The sequence below is a fragment of the Micropterus salmoides genome, unplaced genomic scaffold, assembly GCF_014851395.1.
Source record: "Micropterus salmoides isolate LMB-PRFRI ecotype aquatic unplaced genomic scaffold, ASM1485139v1 Ms_hic_scaffold_5, whole genome shotgun sequence".
Classification (NCBI taxonomy): domain Eukaryota; kingdom Metazoa; phylum Chordata; class Actinopteri; order Centrarchiformes; family Centrarchidae; genus Micropterus; species Micropterus salmoides.
In genome coordinates, this window is record NW_024044237.1 from 22,609,620 (window position 1) to 22,630,808 (window position 21,189).

At 40.5% G+C, this 21,189-nt stretch overlaps 1 protein-coding gene across 3 annotated transcripts in view; it reads left to right on the forward strand.

The window, feature by feature from the left end:
- Nucleotides 1-21,189, forward strand: part of fgf13a (fibroblast growth factor 13a) — a 108,071-nt gene that overhangs the window by 46,892 nt on the left and 39,990 nt on the right. For 2 of the 3 annotated variants that reach the window (XM_038698904.1, XM_038698903.1), the window contains exon 3: nucleotides 4,491-4,658. The exons of the other annotated variant lie outside the window; for it this stretch is intronic. In XM_038698904.1, coding sequence (XP_038554832.1) covers nucleotides 4,491-4,658 — 168 coding nt within the window. The remainder of the gene's footprint in view (nucleotides 1-4,490; nucleotides 4,659-21,189) is intronic. 3 annotated transcript variants of the gene reach the window in all.

Sequence of the window (21,189 nt, forward strand, 5' to 3'; positions counted from 1 at the left end):
TAAAACTATTCTTTCTTGAGATGGAGCCACATTGAACTGAAGGTATCCCAGAAGACAATGTGCTAGATTCTGCTCCTTGTAAAACCACATTGAGGCCAGGCTATTTTCGAAACACAAACCTCAGGCTACAGACCTGTATTCTGTGCTTAATTCTGATTCTAATTTAGTGAGCATGCTGTTCGTCAAGTCATGATAAATGTGTTCCACCTTCTTGATGGATATAAGCCATGACTTGAGTATATTGTGCAGATTGCACCTAATATACGGAAGTGTTGTTCATTTATCTGGACCTGACAGCGCTTCAGTTGATTACATGCGTCCTTGAACCTCGTTTGAACAAGAGCCTGGGTGTCACTGATTATGCTTTGTAACATTATGCCTGTTCACCACAGCACAGAGTGCATCTCCCACACTGTTGCCATAAAACCTGAACATGCCCTGACATTCATAAGAGGCCTTAAATAGATGAGCAACTAACCGAAGCAAGTTGCATCTAACGCCCCCCCTTCTATTTGTACCATTTCTCCTTACGATGAGATTCCTGTCAGAGGGGCAAGGACATCTATTGCAGTCTGCTGAAGGTCCAGTGTGGCAACACTGGTGCCTGTAGATCACGACAATCATGAACCTGGGTGACAGCTCACTCTGAGTGGCTGCTTCTAGGCCCTGCTGTGTCATTCATCATGCATCCTTCAATCCCAATATGCGTTTTTCAATAAAGGCTGGGGCAAGGATGAAGGAGACAGGCTGTAAAAGATGGTGCCCACCGCCACCTCAGTTTGTCCTCTTAGCCCCGCTGTAATTTGAAGTCACAGAAAAAAAAATGCTTTAGGATTTGCTAACTTGTAGAATTCTTTTTTCTTTCCCACAAACACCTTCTCAGATTCTTTACTGTAGGTGCTCAAATTCTATTCTACGAATTCTATTCTAAGACACTTATATGCTCACATTTTTGCTACAGTTGCTGTAGTAAAAATGGTGCAAAACACATTCCCTCTTTGACTTCAGATTTACTGATACCCATGTGTGACTATTTTCTACGACAACAAATTCCACTGTCACAGGGGCTCAGTTGTTTTGCTCCAATAATACCTTCTTTTTATGCCGTCACTCAGTTTTATTACTTTAGATGAGCCCGCAGTTAGAGGGTTCATTAATTAACGTCAGCTGGAATTAGACATTTGTTGAAGTTTGAAAATCTCTTCTCCCCGTCTTTGACACACACATCGTCTACCGCGGCTATGAGCTCAGTTAGGGATACTTAAACATGAGCTGACAAGAAAGCGAGGACGACTGAGAGGAAACAATGGCAGAGTGCATTAATGTTAGTGCCAGTAAGCAGTTTGACCCTTTGGACAGTTTGTATATTTAACTTTTTTCTATTCAGTGTTGCGCTCGCTCTCGCGCTCTCTTTCTCTCCCTGTGTGTTTAAAGGTATTATAAAAAGGGCAAATTATCGGTACAGTAGCAACAGCCCTGCCCCGGCTGCGATGGATAGTATCTGTGGGGTATTCAGGACGTTCTGCTGGTGGGGAGGTGTTAATGTAGTAGGTTATCCAGGAGCCTGAAGGAGGCACAGAGATACTGATAAGTCCCGGAGGAGAAAAGGCATGTGGTGATTAATTGCATTGGGTTTGGGACACTCATTACCTGCTGCCTTTCGTGCAGGCGAAGGGATCTTGTGTCAGGCAATGGCAGGCCTACTGTATAGTGGAGCTTCTCTTGTTGGCATATGATAATTTATTTTTGATCTGTCTTCAGGGCTTGTGGCCCAGTTTATGGGCCCTGCTAAAGGGGTGTTTTTGAAAGACATATGCAGCTCAGAAAGTTAGGTCTCCAACTCAACACCTGTCAGTTTTAATCAGTTGAACATGGTGTCCTCCAGATCAATCTCATCTGCAGTTCAAGTTTCTCAATTCAGTTTTACTATGAAACTTAAATCTGATACAATACTTTAGAATCACTAGATATACACTGACCTGTTATTGAACACTGAAGCGATAAGGTCGCCTCTTCAAATCCCTGACATACGATAACTATAAAAGAAATACAACACATAAATAAATAGTAAACATATAAAGAAATACATTGGTTTTGGAGAAATTTTGATGATTTGAAATGATCAATAACAGTTCAGGGAGTTCACTTTTGTTTCGGTGTAGGAGACAACCATCAATAATCTTTTGTACAGTCTACTTGGCATCTTTATCAATGACCACCTATCTCTAGTTAATTTATCCATGGCTCTGCAAAACCAGAATTAAATGACTGTTTAGAGGCATTGAGAGGCTGTTTCTTTTGTAAGTTCAAGTCTCTAATTCTTTATTTGTATGTCAAGACAAGGTATTTCTCTGTTTTGTTAAGGCAGGGTCTGCATAGTATATGCATGCCCTACAATAAAATGCTTCCCCCTCTCAATTTATTTATGATGATTGTTGTTGTTGTTGAGTGTGCCACCTTACTCCCATTGCCAGGCTTATTTGGCATACCGTACGCAATTAGAGCGAACAGTTGAACACAGTTGAGTTAATTTTTATGTGTGTAAAGGGTTTTATTAATAAAAGTAAATCTACAGCCAATCATTAGCAGTTACGTTTTGGCTCTTTATTTTGAATTGCTTCTGAAAAGGATGTCGGTGAATAAAAAATGAATACAGTGCAGAAATTTACTATAGTTTGCAACTGGAAACATTGCACCCACGCAGGTCTGATTATTACCCACTCGTCCTTAGAGCAGTATAGTCAAATTGTTTCAGGATTCATTCATAAAACTATGTTAACATAGAGTAAATAAACCTTTGCTTTACATTCTTAGTAAGCATAGATATTGATTAAAGTCTCGTTTGGTTTTGTTTTCAGTCACTGTGCCTTTAACTTCTAATTAGTAAGTTTTACCACACAGTTTTTTGTACATTTGTAGTTTTTACCAGTGTTCGGTATGTTCTGATTCTGCCTGTCATTTTAAGGAATATTTAAAACAATTTCAATTGCACCCATCAGCCTCTAATACATGTGGTCTTGTTCTTGTTTGTGTTTTAGACACAATGGGGAAAAGAGGTCTGTGTGCTTCTTGATCTTGTTAATGTAAAGAAGCCACCATATGCGCTCTGTGTGAAAATACTGTGCATGGAAGTCATTGTCTGGGAGTCTGTCTACATAATGTTTTAGTTTATATGTAGCAGTTTAGAGTATTCTTACTGGGGGTAGAAATTGAGGCAGTAATGTAATATATTCATGTTTCAGCTTTCTGAAAAAGCTGCCTGAGGTTTAGATGCACTACAAGATTGTGATATTATCAGAGTACGAGAACAGAGGATATCAGGTCATCAAGACCAACTCTCTCTGTAAAAATGTTTCGTGAGTTACATGTGTAACACTTTTTAACACTATTCATGATGCCATTTTTTATGGTGAATTTAGTTAAAACTGAAAATTGAAAATAATTATGTTGGTCACACTTGTCATAAATGGAGGCGGGATTAAGTATTGTAGTAGTTCAATAGTGGCTACAGATTAACAGCCATCTCTATAGTCATTTTAAGTAGTAAATGTGTCAGAGCGAGGCATGCCACTCAAATCCATTAGAGAAAGAAGATACAGTTTATTTGGGCTGATTCACTTTTAGCTAATCCATCAACCTAGAGAAAATAGGTCAGTGATCAAAGTCAAGCAGGGACCCAGAAGAGGACAGATTCAGAAGATCCAATACATACAGACAGAAACACAGGGCTTTTTCACAGGATCCCAGTCCAGAATTCCTAGAGACACATATGCAGATTGATGGTTTAGATGCTCTCCTTAACATCACTTACATTAAGCATGACTTCATAAAAGCAAGTCTGGCCACTCCAGTGTGACCTGGAGGCCTGTGCATGCCTTTGCATCTGCTTGCCTACTCATACAGTAAATTGGGCAGATATGTGGTGAACGGGGCGGGGGGCATAATCACTCCCCACCTGAGACAGTCAGTCGATCAGTTTCAGTGATGCCGACTTGGATAGTAGCAGACTGCACGCCTACCTTGCAATCCCACAACCTCTTAGTCCTCTACCAGCCCAGTCACCTCATTTAGTGCAGTAGTACGTGGTTCTGTGTCTGCTACAAGCCTGCCATAACACTGATTCTGAACTTTGAACTGTTGTTCCGTTTACCCTTTCTTTTTGTTATTTTGTCACTTTTCCTTTTCAGTGACCAAGGATATATTTAACTGTGCCCCCACTGTTGTTAGTTGTCTTTAATTTGAGTTGTTTTGTGAGCTTCTTGATCTAAGCTTATCTATTTCTTTCATATTCTCTTCTGTCCCCCTCTCCTCTCTCTTCCTTCTCCCCCTCTTTCACTACAGTAGCCTACTGTTATTTAAAGATATTGCTGTGCTATATTTGTGATGTATTTTTATTTGCCTGTGTTTCTGCCTTGTGTTGTTGTTTTCTTTTGTTTCTGTGTGTTGTGAGCCTTCTAACCCCAGTTCATTCTGTTATGGCACCACCGCAGTCCAGGATGACGCTGCCCCAGGTACCCAGGAGTACATTATGTTACGGCAGGACTCCATCCATTCTGCGGATATAAGGAGTAAAGGGTCCCCCTTTCGTGCTAAGTGTCACGAAATCTTCTGCTGCCCGCTGAAGCAAGCCGTCCACAAAGAGAGCACAGAGCCAGAAGGTTTGTTTGCACCCTCCCCTTGTTTTGATTTGCTGATGCTCCTCGTATCCCCTTCCCACTCCCATCTTGTTTTCCCCCCTCTCTCATATTCTGTGTGAACTGATAGTTCTCCGCCCCTCCAAACTAAGTTCTCTTTCATTCCTGTCCCATTTTTTGAGAGCATCTGTCGTGTTTCTGGTCCTTCCTAGCATGTATGTATATGTGTGTGTGTGTGTGTGTGTGTGTGTGTGTGTGTGTGTGTGTGTGTGTGTGTGTGTGTGTGTGCACGAACATGTGCGTGCATGCTAGTGTGAGTGCTAGTGAGTATGTTTGGGTATAGCATAAGACCAAATGCCTAGGGCATGTTTGCCTATAGAGAACCTGCAGGAGGACATCTCTCCCTGGGCCCTTCTGCTCCCATCCAGTATGGTGTGTTTGTGTGAGTGTGTATGTATGTGTGCTTATGTGTGTCTGCTGCACACCCCGTATGTTGGACTGAGGAGCATAGCATCTGTAGCTCCTGTCTACTCCTCCCTTCCCCAAACCATTAACTCGGTCATTTCCACCCTGAGGCGCATGCACAGACCAAAACAAAGTGCAAAAGAAAAGGGGTTACAGATAGAGGCAGCTGCTGCCCTAATGAGTTCAATGACTAGGCAATTTCACTATGTGCTTCCACTTCACCTGGCCTTATAGAGCAAACAAGGTGAAACTCTTATCTTCCTGTCCTGAAAACTATGTGAGATTTAAATGTTTCATATTCATGACGATACAGTGATCTACTCAGCTACAGACTGCAAGTCAGCAACCCCCTATCACCACCACCCTGTTCCTTGTGCTTCCTATGCTTTTGCTTGTGGCTCTATGGTCTTGGTGGCTTCAGCTTACCCTCGTGATGAGTCCTTCCTTTCTTGCCTACATCCCTAACCTTACTCCCCCCGCCTTCTGTAACCTTGTCCACCTTTTCCCCTACCTCTATTTCCATTTCCTTTTTTAGTGCTTGCAGCAGCATGAGGATAGGCCTGCATACTGTATATGTTATCAGCCATTAGACAGTTAGGACACAGTAAAGTTAAAAATTCCTTTGTGCTCCAAGCATGCTACCATACCCCGCACTGTCTGGCACTTGGACTCTTTGACTGCCTCATTTATCATCTTTCCCTCAGTAGAGTGCTAAGATTGTAGAAATTGCTTTCCTTTGCAGACTTCCTAATAGGTAAGGTATGAATTGTCTCACTATTGATATGTTTTCTGCAATGTGCTGCACTGTCTTCTGGGCCGTGTTTGGAACAGTATCAGCTAACCTGTTGATGGGTATCTGTGTAACTGCTGAAGGACTCAAACACATACACTTATCCTTGTGAGAGAGAGGGAGAGAGCCGGAGAGAGAGATAAAGCAGTGGAATACTAGCGGCGGTCTGGCTAGAAAAGTACAGATGTATTATTCAGTTTGGCTGCAGCTCCAGTTGGACGTGACTGAATTTACAAAGGAAGGAGGGGGGACTACTGCTGTTACGTAAGCTATTCATGAAGACGTCATTAATGTTGATGCATGATGCGGATGGAAACTGTATTTAACCATGTGTGGAGCAGGCTATACATACCCAGAAACACAAAATATACAGAGCTGTCTGCTAACAATCTTGCTAAAAAAAAGGCATAAATAACACAAACACAAAAAATACTTAGTGAGGTAGCAGACATTGATATATTTTACCTTTGTTGGAAAAATGATATTTGACTTGAAAAGAAAAACAACAAGGCTGTATGTTTTGGGAGATCTGAGTAGTCAGCTTTGTCATATTGTTACCATGGCAACAACATTCCCACTGCTTTTCATGGATTCTAGATACTTGAACACTTAGCTACACGTTAGATTGGCTTTGTAAGTCACAGTGGATTGCTGCTATTATACTGTAAGTAGTAGTAAGCAAATCGAAAAGGCATTGTCTAAGATTTTACTGACATTTGTTGCTGGATGCTGGAGTGTGTATGCTGTTGGTGAGTCACTGACCGTGACAGGTGCTCTGAAAGGAACACATATTAAGCTAACGTTTCCTCTGAGTCAAATTCTTCTGATCCATATCCCAGCGCTGCATGGAGGTAGAAACCAAGATATTGGTTTCACAAGTCACTGGAGACATGCTTGACAGAGCAACACATAAGCGGCGCATGGACTTGGACTGTAGCACCCCAAAAGATGAGTTCAAATCATATCACTTCATCTCTGTTGAGCTGCAGCTAGCATAAGAACACAGACAGAGAGCATTGGAGTCCATCCGCAGGTTGGTGTGTGCTGCCTGCTGTCAATCAGACAGTTTGATCTCTGGCTTACTCTCCTTATCGCTGTCACCACCTCTCGATTCCTCTTCATTCAATCATTCTCTCCTGTGTCTCTGTTTGGCTCTGTTCTGTTTCTCCACAGCAAAAACAAAAGAAGGTGCCCGAGGGGGCCAATCTGTGTAAATATACCATCCATAATTTAGACAACTGCAAGACTTTGTGTTCATAGTTCCAGACTGTGCAATATATACACAGCCAGACAGATATCCATAAAGAACTGTAAACACAGACATATACAGTATCAGCATTATACAGTGTGTACGTTTTCATTGGTGGGAGATAAACTCAAGGAAGGAGTATTTTTCTAGTTGAATTTGGCAGTGTTGTGCATTTGTAGCCCCAGATTTGAAATGGAAAACTCAACGTTAATTAGAAATATTTTCACTTCCTCTGCACTGGCTGCTACAGAGGCTGTCCTGGCTGTGACTCACAAGAGGAATTTTGCCTCACATTGGCGGACATTAGATCATAGGAGTTTTAAAATGCTAAATGACTTAGACATTTCAGTGCAACAGAGCTGTCTGCTCTTAAATTGCAGAAATCTTTTTTCTCTCTAAAAAGTATCCTCATCTCATCATCCTCATGCACAAACACTTGCTCTAGCTCTCACACACATTCATATTTTCTCTATCTGCTCTGACTGAATGCTACTCGTTAAACGTTTAAAGTCACCATACCATCAAGATTCACACAAATAGTGTTATAGTTTATCCAGCTGTTTTCAGGGTCAAGAATTAAACTCAAAGCCCAAACGTTGTTTATTTTGAGACGAGCATTAGTGTCTAAAACATTAGCATTGAAAGGATAGGTTCAGAATTTTTCAAATCCGTCTAGTTCAAGTACCAGAAACACTGGTTTTGCATGTGTTATCCTTTATCTACAGATCACATTACTGCTGACCTTTTGGTAAATCATGCAATACATTGTTAGGGTGACTTCCAACCCCATAGGCGGCCTTTGGTTTCTGTTCATTTCAATAAAGCTTATAGATTTTTGAAACTTGCTTGAGACTGGTAATCCATCATAATGACCACTGTGCTGCTCTTGCTTAATGATGTTAATGTTTTTGTATGGTAATGCAGTTGTAAGCAGGCACTGTTCTGGAAACTGCAATCAAGGCTGATTTGATATCTGAGTTTTAATTGTGCAGGCCCACAGCAGGGAGGTACATTTTGAGGAGTAGTGGTTCTACTAGCAAAGTCTAACCAGTAATCAGAAATCAGTAATGTGATATGTCTCTGTCCAGTACCCACGGGCCACGTTGCTCAACATTCAGGCCACTATTTAATCAGTTTCAACCTTATTGACAATATAACTCATCTACCGCCCACTCAGCCAAGAAAATGTAAGCAGAAGTGCAAGAGGAATGAGTAGTAGCCCCGTCCATTTCCCACACCCAAAGTAAAATGCATGGCCGTGATTCACCACAAAGTTGACACAGCGCAATTACATTTCAGGGGGCCAGTGTCTCACCTTATAACAGAGTATCCCATTGCAATGTCTCACCGAGTCCTGTACACTACTACAATGTTGACAAGAAGCAATCATGCAGCCTCAGGATGCCCTCCTGCTCCAATAACAGCTTGTTTAACTTTCTTTCCATTGCAGTATGTCTTTCTGCATGCAAGCAACAACTCTGTTTGTCTAAGTCAATACATAAATAGACTATACATGAATAAATAATGTGTATGATAATGTGATTTGCTCCTTGAGAGTAGGCTGGCAGGAGAGTGTCTTAATGTCACATCAGTGTAGTTCTGCTGTGCTTACCTGACCTCTCTGGTTGCCTGGAAAGAGCATGTGTGAGCATTTTGCATCAAATCAAGGTTTTAACTTAACTAACTTAAGAAGCTTTTATTCCCTTTAACAGCAGATAATAATAAGAGCAAGAATTAAAGCAACAGTGAGACAATATCTATGTCAAATAGTGTTTTGTTAGCCTAGTTGACATTGCAAATTAAATTTCAGCCTTTCTAAAGCAACAGTGACCACTACAAAAAGGGAAATAAAAACGGTTACAGTGCACCATGCTTGCATGTATTTTCATCTGTAAGAGCAAAATAGTTGGCTTCAGCCTGCACAACTGAACATGCTCTTTTAATCGTTACCAACCGTATACTTGTTCAAAATGTTTTTTTATTGGCAATGTCAATCCATTTTATAAAACATTTCTTCGACAATATGAACAATTTGAACATAAATATAAATTCTCAAAATAATGCAAAAATAGTCATGTTTCTATCCAGTTTTTATACGTAATTCCAAAATGTGCATGAAAACATCTGGCTGAATCAGACCTCTGTCTGTCTTTCTGACCCTCACTCTTGGTATAATCTGTTAGTATAATATAACATAAACATGTTTCAATACATGCTGCAACACAGAGAAAGTCATCACATTAGCAGCGGGACAAAAGAAACATTTGTGGTCACTGTAGTGGGACGAAAGTAACACTTGTTACTTTTGGCTAAAGTAACAAGTGTTACTTTCGTCCGGACAGGACGAAAAACTCTGACAGGGCAAACTTCACTGTGTGTTAAAGCACTAAATAACCTGTAGATTAATCATTACTGTGACACATGAAACGAGACACACAACTTGTAATTCAAAAAACAGTACCGCTTCAGAAATTTACTTGCCGTGCTCGAAAACAGTTTTCCAGAAGACGGCCGCGGAAAACGACGAAATCATGCCATATTTGGCAGCTCCATCAAGGGTTGCGTGCTGAAGGTGCTGTCACAGCTTGGACTGCAAATGCAGTCAGGGTTCTGAAAAAAATCGCCTTGTTACTTTTGGCCCGGTTTATCCCTACATATGGCACATTATTGGAGTTATTTGCATCAATAGCACGCAACCTGTCAGCTAAGTCAACTGCTTGCCGTTGTTCGTCCTTGAAAATGGCAAATTCAGTAGTAGACCAGTGAGAGGTTTTATCTCATCAATCTATATCTGTTGAATCAGACTGCATACAATGCACTATATTTGGGGTGGTGATGGATAATACGCATGCCTTTGGTGTGAGAGACCAGGCTTTACTTCCCCACTGTGACATGCCCACCAATGTGTCCCTGAGCAAGACACTAGTTGCTCCAGAGGCGTGACCTCTGACATGTATAGCATGTATAGCAATTGTCAATGTAATGTAATATTTATATTGTATGCTTTGGCACTAAAAATTTATTTAATTTCTCTTACGCAAATAGTAATTAGTTAGTAGTTGAAATAATTAATATTTTCTGCACACCAAGGGATAAAATGATGCAGGTATGGCACAGTAGTAATATGCTGTTTAATATTCCTAATAGCCAAATGCAGCATGTGTAGTTATCCTCCATGTCCACATCATCAGTTTTACTCTTGACGCAGATAGTCCCCATCACTCCCACTGCCTAACTCAGACCTTCACACAGCTTGACACTAAAATCCCATCTTAGGTCACTAATAGATATGCTGTATTATTGTTTTGTTCAGTAGAATTCCTGTTGAACTACAGGCTGGCAATAAATCTGAGCTAAACGGGAACCATCAGTAGAGTAGTCAGGTTGTAGTAACTGTGACACAAGCAGTGTGTAAGTTCTCCCCAGAGTAAACAAGCGTTAAGCTATTTAATTGGGGCAATGAGGGAAACTGCTGAGTCGGCACCACGTTAATGGGATGCTAGCAAAGTGGCTCCTGACAGCTGCCAGGATAGAGATTACAGATACACACAAATTAGTGTAATTTATTGGGAAGAATAAGACATTTAATGTATTACACATTTTTAAGCAGCATAACATGTTATGTAACTCCTGTAGAGAAAGATTGAAGTGTGGTATGTACAGTACTCTCTTCTATGATCTTCAACCTAAAACTACAACGTACTCCCTACACTCTTCAGAGATGGCAGCGACACAGACCCTAATGCTCACTCTCCAAGTGCTTAACTTAATAAACCTCATACTTTGTGGACTGAACAGACTGGACCTGTATTTGTCAATAATGTCACATTATTAATAGTTTCTTCAACAGCTCCCGAATGGCAGTGGTGGTGTTCATGAGTTGTTCATGAGTGTATGTTTTTGTTTTCCTGTATTGAATGGGCAGTTAGCTCGTCTGAGGACCATCACGTAAAGTTACTATGTGTAAATTTTTGTTGTCTTCATGGCATTTATAAAATAACTAAAAATAAGTTCTTGTTGGTTGATAAATTAGATAATCGTGTGTTGCTTTCAGCTACTGATTCTCAGTATTTTCAAAATCAGAAATTTCAAATGCTGCAAAGAGTATAGTTATAGAGTAGTTTTAATGAAATGTAGATCCAGAAATTTATATAAAGCTTATTGTTCTAATTGTATACAATTAGACTCACAGAATGCATGATGGTGCAAGATACTGTAGTGAATAGTACATTTACTGTACTTGTACTGTAATAAAGTAATACAGTTTTGTGAATATATGAAAATATTTGGCTTCCCACACATAGAATTATAAATTTATCAAGTGGGAGGGATTTTGCTGTTTCCATCATGGTAACTAATGGTCCGTATTGTTATATGGCGAAACAAATTGAAGCAAGGGCTCTACTAATTGTTTACATTTATTCTCTTCAAGTCCTTGAGGGTGCTGCCAGCCAGGAGCCAAAGTCAAAAGAATTTACAAGTTAGACGAGCACTCGTTAATTTTCTTCTGATATGTGGTTATCTTAATGTGTGTGTGAATGGTTGTTTGTCTATGTGTCAGCCCTTTGATAAACTGGCAATGGCTGGCATTGGCTCCAGCCCCTGTGCAACCCTGCACGGATAAGCGGTTAAAGATGATGGATGGATGTGGTTTTCTCTGTTTGCTGCAAAAGTCCCGTATTGGTCAGACTCTACTCCGCAGTTAAGGCAATTGTACTGAATACGGAATACCACACCTGGAGGGTCACACATTTAATCCCTATTTCCTTCCCGTTGTACCCATCCACTACCGTCAGTTGGGCCATGTCTCCTGTCGAGATGTTGTCAGGTTGGACAATCTGTTCCACCAAGCATGGTGGTCGGTAAAGCTTACAAAAATAATGCATACGCACTTGAATGTCTGATCACACTGGCATCTCAGTGCTAGTATTTGTAAAATAGTGTTTAAACTAAAATCAAAATGTATTACAAAATGCTACATTGTGGCACCCTGACATCAAAGATTGATTGCACTGTGACTATTTAAGACCTAAAAAGTTCAACAGGGGACACCAGAACTGCCTAAGCACCACATTAGTGGAAACTGAGAGAATAACAGGCCAGTTTGGCTCTGACACATACGTAGGCAGTTGGAGGGTCATCTTGGGTGCTGGCAGGGTTATGTAAAGACCTCGCATGTTTCATCTCAGGGGGCACCAATTAATGTGCCAGCCTGCCAGCCAGGGCTGATGTTGACTAGGATTCTTACAGGCACCCAATTTCTCCCATCATGTTGGCTGCCAGCCACTGGGAAGGATTGGCTGTTCCAGGGAGCCTGACAGAACCCAGATTAAGGACCAGAAAAGTCTAGGTGTCCTCCACATACAGAGGATTTACTGTATAGTGATATTGCCAGATGTTGGAGGAAAGTTGGTTAGCGTACATTCAAGAACCTTTAGTCAGAATTGTAACAACAGTTGTGTTAAATGCTGTGCCTGCCAGACAGTGTTTCTGTCTTCTTCCCCTGCCTAGCTTTCTTGGTTTTACGTTTGTGTGCTGCACCAGGGACAAAGTGTTTGTTTACTTCCTTCTCAATTGTGGTTAAATGTCTGGAAAATGTCGAGGGTATTCTGCACTTGCCTTAGCCTATTTAATGCAGACTCAGTGATCCATGTGCGGTGCAATGTCCTCCCCAACTTTGGAACAGCGACTACTATAAAAACAAACAGCTATAGCATCCACGTTATATATTGATATTATTCATTTCATCATTATAGTTAAGACATTTCTGCATTGTGAGGGCTTGATAAATAGATTTTACAGTCCCCCAAATCATTATACTGAATTACAATGTCTGTTTACATTTAGTATTCTGCACTTATTCTTTCAGTTTTATTCTTATTTTTCACCCCTGATCTGTTTGCTCAAGCTTACAAGTCCACAGATTTGTTCATCTGAATGACAATACAAGTGTATTGCACTGTAATATATACAAATTTGTGCATGTATGTGTCATAGTTCAAAAAAGTCAGACCTCTTACTCTCACTCAAATTTGAAAGCCTAGAATGTGCATATTATATTGGTCTATCCCAAAGTAATTTCTTTGAATAAAGTGAAATCTCCATCAGAAAATAAAATCAAACAGGAAAAACTTATATTTAATGAAATCACTTAATATTTAAATGAACAGCAGTCTACTCAAACATTATATTATATTGTTTTCATCATTAGTAGTCCAGTGTGATCGCTCAAGGTTATTGTAAATGTCTGTGCCCGGACAATGGATGGGTTAGACATAAATAATGCATCCTGTTAAGGAAATGGTAATTCTTAAACTGTCAAAGAGTGCGCTCTGTTGCTTCCCCCTTTGGCAGTCCTCTCCCCTTCGTCAGAGCCCTCCAGCATGCATTACTGTTCACAGTGCTGCTCCATTACCCTCTGCAGGTGTTTGTCAAATGAGCCCTGATGTACGTAACTCAATTGACCTGTCTGACGTGCCTTTTACCTCAAACAAGCTCAGGCAGCGTGTAGCGCTCTCGTGTCGCACAGTGTTATTTCCCCTCATCGTTCTCACTACACACAAACACACACCCCTCAGTCGGGTGTCTTGCATCAGTATGCTGTGAACATGAAGCCCGCGAGTCATTATCTTAGACCCAAATCTAATTTTACAGCATGCATACGAGTGAGCAAGCGGGACAGGCCGGTGTATTGGACCGAATAAACAACATAGAGGTGTTGCGTGTGTGGCTGTGCTGAACCTTCGCTGTCAGGTCCAGCTGAGACACGGCAGGATGCTTGCTCACATACTAACAGAGATGCATACACATGCACACATATGCAGCAATGAAGGCAGACTACTCCAGTAGCTAATTTTACCATTACACAGCCAACCATGCATTGTCCAACCTAGTCAACCCTTCACAATACTCTGCCAAAGTCCTCCTAAAAGCTTCCTCCTGGTCGTTTTGCTTTTGCCTCATTGACCTTTTAAGAGTCCTTTTTTCCCCCTCAAAACCATTTCATTTAGCAACTAGCCCCTTAACTTTAACAACACATCTATCCTCTTTGTATTAGGAGCATTATCTGGTGGCAGGTTGTGTGTGTTTGTATGTGCGCTTTTTTCTCTGGGACCTACGGCCTTATGGCAGCCATTAGTATTAGTTTGCTAATCCACTGGCTGGAAAGATAATTAGACATTGCACATCTCAGCAGGCTCTGCCAGCATAAATTGACAGCTGTCTTTCTTTGCCTTTCTCTCTCTCTCTCTCTCTCTCTCTGTCTCTCTCTCATTCTCACACACACAGAAGGAAAGAAAGACAAAAGGTAAAAAAAAACGTGTACAAAAGTTTGTGTTACATCAGAGTGCTAAACTGTGAACCAAAAAAGACAACTACAGGTTACTTACTACATGTTGTAATAAATGAGTGCCTCTTCAATGTGATAATGAATATACTAACGCTATTGGCTCTTGGCTCTGCACTGTTGGTGTATGTGAGAAGGATGTCATAGGCCTCAGATGCATGTTCAGTGTGATGTAATAGGTAGCAATCAGGAAGACAGGGAGGCAGTCCTTCAGCAGTACTGATGATCACACATAAATCATCACAGCAGGCCAGTGTCACGCAGCCTCCCATCTCTAATCTGTGCTCTTGACTGCCAAAGCCTTGGTTAATATGTCCTAATCTCCTCATGTTATCTCCTCAATTGCAAACACACACATTGACCCTGCTGATGGTGCATATCACAGGTCATGTCTAGACATTCAGCAATTATTATTTTCCTAGTCTGTGGGACAAATCTGATCAAGCAGTACTGAGACAAACTTGCTCCGAGTTGCTGAATAAGGGTGCATGTTTGCGGCAGCTACTTTTGTGAAGTGACAGGGCTTCTGACACAAAACACCACAGCAGCTGTGCTGCTTGGGGAACTTAGCCTTGTAATATGTAATATGATATGGGCTCCAGTCATTTGCACTTATCAATCAGTAACAGAAGGTTTTGTGCAATCATTCAACCATGTTAAAGCATGACCTCTGACTTACTGCACGCCACAGGAGTCGATCTGGCTGGAGGGCCTAATAGAAGGAGAAGCCTGGAGAGAACGAGAGACGAGTTATTTTTCCCTGATCAGGAGTCCCACTCTCACTCACCTCTGCAGTATGTTTTTGTGCTTGCTATGAGAGTAAGCACAATTAGTGTAGCTATGCTGAAGTTGCTAAAGGATTTTAGAGTTTATTGAAATTTGTTATTGAAATGTGTGCGTTAAAAAGCTTTAAAGTCCAGCTTATAGCCCATTAGATCCTTGTTACCACAACATTGCAAAAACACATTGAACACATTTAGTTAAATTATCATTGAAAATAGAATCCATTTGGTCCTGACTATTACTGTAGACTAGCCGGAACTGGAATGCAGATCTTGTGGGGAGAAATCTCTCTGTACACCTGTTGCAGTACTGATCACAAGGACTGACAGAGGAAAGGTGGATGCCAAAGAAGTAGAGTTGAAGGATGTAAAGAAGAGGGGGTCTACTTTTTCTCCTCTGCACATGACGAGACACATGAAGTTGTATCTCCAAGCACATCCACAACTACATCCACATCCACACACATCTAATCTTGTGAGGACCCTCATTGGCATTATGCAGTCCCTAGCCCTTAACCTTAACCATCACAACTAAATGCCAAACCCCAACATTTACCTTAACATAATGCACACTCTGTGCGAATATATATCTCCTTTGGGGGTCAGTAAAATCTATCCACCCGTCACAATGCAGAAATGTCTTAACTACAATAGTTTAAAACTAAAAAAAGAATAAAAAAGATAGCAATACATGCCCCCCAACACACACACACAACCAATCTTCTGTTCAGCAGGAGGGACTCGTGAGTTAGGCAATAAATCGTAACAGAAATAAAAGTAGATCAAAATCCCCCCAATACCCACAGTTAGCAGTCCAAATCAAAGAGAAGAAGAAATGAAACTGCTTTTGAGAATAGTAGTTTTCAAAAGCAGTAGGTGGATACCCTAAACAAAACAGTTTGGCATCTTTGTTCTTGCTGTGGACAGCATTTGTAGCTCTAACTTATTATTTTCTTTTATACATTTTTCATGTTTATACCGTACATCTAGTTTGATTTCCAACAACATACTGTGGCTCATGAATTGCAATACTGCTCAGCAGCTTACTCTCGGCTATCAAATGTGAAAGCATCTCACCTGCACTTGAATGCACCACAAATCATCTATGTTTTCAGTTGCATTGCCATACAATGAGAACATAACTAATACAAAGGCAAAATGTTCAAGCTCCACTGTAGTGTTTTGAGCTAAACAAAGTTTCAACCTAAGTGATTCTGCACATGAAATTGTGTTTTCCTACCTTCCTTTTTTCGTGGTTCATGACCTGTGTTTACACATATAAAGGGAGTGAATTTAAGGGTGTATGACACTTAAAAAGATGGTATGAGAATAATTTAGTAGTCTTAGCTTGACATTAGCATGGAAATAGGATTTGTTTGAAGGCTTTCAAAGTTAGGGGCTGCTATTTCACAACAATGCCTAGGACAGAGAAACAAATACTTACATTTTGTTTTTTTATTTAGTAGTTGTATTTTAGTTTTAAAAAGTCTTTAAAAACACTGTTTCCAGACACAGTACTGTGGTTACCAGTTGCCCATGTAGTTACCTAGCATTTGTCTGGTGTTCATTTCTTAGCATGATACAATATAAGAAAAGGGATTAGATGTCATTGTGTTATAACTCCAGGCTTCATTATGATTTAACAAGTCCAATGCTTTTCTGCAATAGTGCTGCATTTCATATTATATGCCTAACACAGATCACAGAGACACATTGCTGCTTTACTGCTGTGTTTTGGCCTACTTTTTCATACCTCTGTACGGTTCTCTATCAGCTCTGCACAGCTCCTCCCACCTGTTTCAGTCCAAACACTGGTCCACTACTATCCATTGTCATTATGTTTCCATTGATTTCTCTGTGTGCTGACTTCACTAACAACACAACACAGCAACTGAAAGTGAGAAGTGGGATATGCTGTGTTGGGTAGGGAACATGACCTATTTACCCACCCACTCCAATAAATTGAGTCACGTCTCCCGTCGTGTTATTCCCAGCTTAGTCGATCTGTTCCACCTAACACGTTGGGGCTTTTAAGTACACTGAAATAATCCATGCCAATCTGAACCATAAAATCACCCTGGTATGTTTACACACATTCTAATCTTTTTGTAAATATATATAATAATTTTAACCTCAAGTGTAGGGCCAGAGATTAGTAACCATGTATGACCATTCATCACTTAGTATATGAAGGCTCATTTGCCTCCATGCAACTTCCCTGTCAGGCATCATGAGGCATTACTGTGCCATACTCCCCCACCAGAGGGACACACTTTCGTCTAGGAAATGCATCAGTGGCAGGGAAAATCCAGAGTGTGTGTGGCCAGACTAAAATAAGCTTCATTAATGTTCACACCCCGTCCGCTGCACTGCACATTTGACCTCATTGCACAATATTCAGCTATACTTGAGACCAGACAAGGGATGTGATGGGGTTATTCTGAGGACAGAGAACTGGTTAATGGCCAAGATCAGAGTCTATTACAAACACCTGGATGAAAGAAATAACACCTTGATAGGAGTCAGTATTTCTTCTTACCAAGTGAGCACAAGAGAAATCTTTTCATCTTCATTTCTAAATTAAGACACAATGGTGGCTATAGTTTAAGTTTCAAGAATAGCATAGTTTGTGCTTTCATAATTCTCATTAGGAAGTGTCCATCATCTAAAACAACAATGTGTCCTAAATTAGCAACTCTTAAAAAAGAAACAAGCATGACCTTGTGCTCTCATGCCCGTCTCAGAGCTTTCCTTTGTGTCTCCATCAGAAAGTAGACAATTTAAGCCAGCTGGTGTCTGAGATGATGCCTTTAATCTCACTCCACTCCCTTCCTTGATGTGTCATGCTGGAAGGGATATGTAGGACAGCATCACTTCACTTACTGTATTCTGGGACTAAGACTTCTCTTGCTAGACGGATATAATTAGCATGGGGTTATAAATACAAACTTTCAGAAAGTCTAAGCTTCTTTATTTTGGCTGCAGCACACTTCCTTGATTTGTCTTTGATACCAGATGTCCCTCTTCACTCTGACGAGAGCCCATTTCCTGGGTGTGTTCTGGCAAATGGAGGAGGGACAACTTGAAAGAGAATAAAAGTGAGTTTGTTATTTATGGTGTTTCAACTCCTAGATGCTGTCTCTCTGTAGCTTTCCCACCGTGATAGATATTGCCAAAGGGCTTTCATTGACTCACCCTCTATGATTCACATTCATATGTGACTGTTCAGTCATCCATTTTAGCAAGGGAGCATCTCCTGCACTTGATTTCCTCCTTTGGCTACCTCCTGTTGTGATGCTGGCAATGATAGATACTGGATGTTGTTCAGATAACAGGCATTTAGAGACTCCTATTGCATTTTCCAGGCAGGCTGCCTGCGTGTGTGCATGTGTGTGTCTATTGTGCATGTATGTAGCCTATGTGTGCTTGTTGATATATATATATATATATATATATATATATATATATATATATACACACACACACACACACACACACACACACACACACACACACACACACACACACACCCCCCCCCCCAAGTGTATATAGATACACATCATGCTGTATGACCTTATCTTCTACTCTCTCTGCCTCAGTTAGCTGATAGCTAACCTAGAACCAGGCATCATGTGCACCTAGTTGATTGTGTAACTTTGTTGTAAGCCCAAAAGTTGCTTTGAACTTGGTCCTCTGCCCTTTGTGCAGCTAAACTACTTCCCATACAATCTGAACTGAGTCCTGTTTATTGAATCAACCTCATAATGTGGCTTAGTTCTGTATGACCTGCTGCTGTTTAAAGTATTTACACTGTCTAGGACTCCCTACACAGCAATCAGTCACAGGGGCTTTTAGCCACCTTCCTCTGGCGTACAACAACATTGGCTATGATTCACCCACAATCTCCCAGGGGACCTGAGAAATGCAGGGTCATGCAATTGGTAGACACATCCACAGACATTACACAACTATGGTCCTCGTACACACACATATTATATTTCAATTTCCATTAGTAGCCCAAACAATACAGTAGCTTACTGACGTCATCTTGTTGATGTTTCATAACCAATACTGTGTGTTAAATAAACCGTGCCTCTTTTTCATATTCCTGCTAAGGACACCTGAGGGACAAAGAGGACATGTCACATTTTGTTATTATCAGAGAGAATCAGCTTGAGGGCCTTTAAGGTTAAACAACAGAAATAGGGAGGCTCTGTGGACTGTATTTTACACACTTGTACATGTCAGGGTAATGAGAGCACATCGCTGGTACAGCATTAGTCATTCAGAGAAGGCTGCTGTCTGAACTCTGGCCATTTCACACACTGTTTGGTGCCTCTGATTGAGATTTCTCTACATCATTATAGCCTCTCTCTCTCTGTCTCTCTCACACACACACACACACACAAAGAGCACAGAGGCCATAGCATGTACAAGCCCACAGTGTGCTTCCCAGCTAAATTATGTACTTTATGTGCAGTTGAATTAAGAAGTGACTTGTGAGCTTTTGAGAATACATCACTAAGGTATTTGCTGTGTTTCGCTCTGTGATTTTTCTTAAAGTTATGCCAAGAAGCTGCTAGGAACAGCTAAATTTGATGTAAATTACATGTGAATTGTTATTCAATTCTAATTGACAGTACAGGTTGAAGAGGAACATATAGAAACTGTCACTTAAATTTTGATTATAGTCTCTGGTGTTGTGTTTTAATTAATTTCAATTAGGATGTACTGAGTATAGTATGGCACTCAGTGAAAAGCAGAAAGATGAACCAATATACCCTCGTTGTGTTCTTGTGCTTGTACAGTAAGGTCCTCAATTTCTCTGATCTATTATAATCACAATAAAAACAATTCTTGTTGTTATTGTTTAAAATAATTAAATAACTACATAAATTTTTGACATGTATTATGCAACGGGTTAAGGCACACATGAATGAAGATTAATGGAAATGTCACTTTCTGAGATGATCATAACCGTTCTTCCACTTTCTGACTCTTGTATTTAGCTGTGAAGGTCCAGATTTCAAATAAACATCTAATGTATGAAAATTATTCAGCAGTACACCTCCTCATCCATTTGTATCATTGTCAAGTAAACAGTTACAAAGTGTCTGGCAGATTCTCAGCTCCTTAAATGTTTTAGTTCTATGTTTCAGTGCCATATTTAGCTTTAACTGATGTATAAAAGTACTTTGCTTGGGTAACAAAAGAAATATTCTCTCTGTGTGAGAGAAAATATGGGCAGTGCTGATCAGCAGACAGACACTTTGAAGCCAGTTGTTATACAAAAGGTGAGAGGTTATATAGACAAATGCCAGGCATTCTGTCTGCTCCTAATTAGTTTTTGTGTTTTAATGCGAGATGGAGATAGAACAAGTGGCAGTTTAATGAGGAGCAGACTGGCATGTAGCTCAGATATCATCTTCTTAATACAGTATTGATATTTTAAAAATATATGCATTTAATGTTATTTAAACTGCGACTAAACAAACGGCAAACCTGTTTCTTTCTGGCACTTTAGACACAGGATGAAAACACAGTTGATGACCCATAATAAACTAATCTAAGAGTTCCAGCATATAATATGTTGTGAGATATAACTGTTCCTCAGTGATGGTTAGCTCCTATGGTGGAGCACTTTCTCCACACTTCGTTTGTCCCCATGATTAAGATCATACCTGCTGTGAGAAATAACGTCTTCCAGTTTCAATCTACTGACTTGTCCTGAACAGAGCCCTCTGGTTGCAAAGGGATGGGATAGATCACACAATGATTGCCATGATCCTATCAGACTGTATTCTAGCCCCCTCCTCTACTGAAACTTGAGTGACTGATTGTTTCTTGTTCTGTAATATCCAACCCCCATTGTCCGCGCACGCTCTCTCTCTCCATCTTTCACACACACCCTCTTACGTATGTGC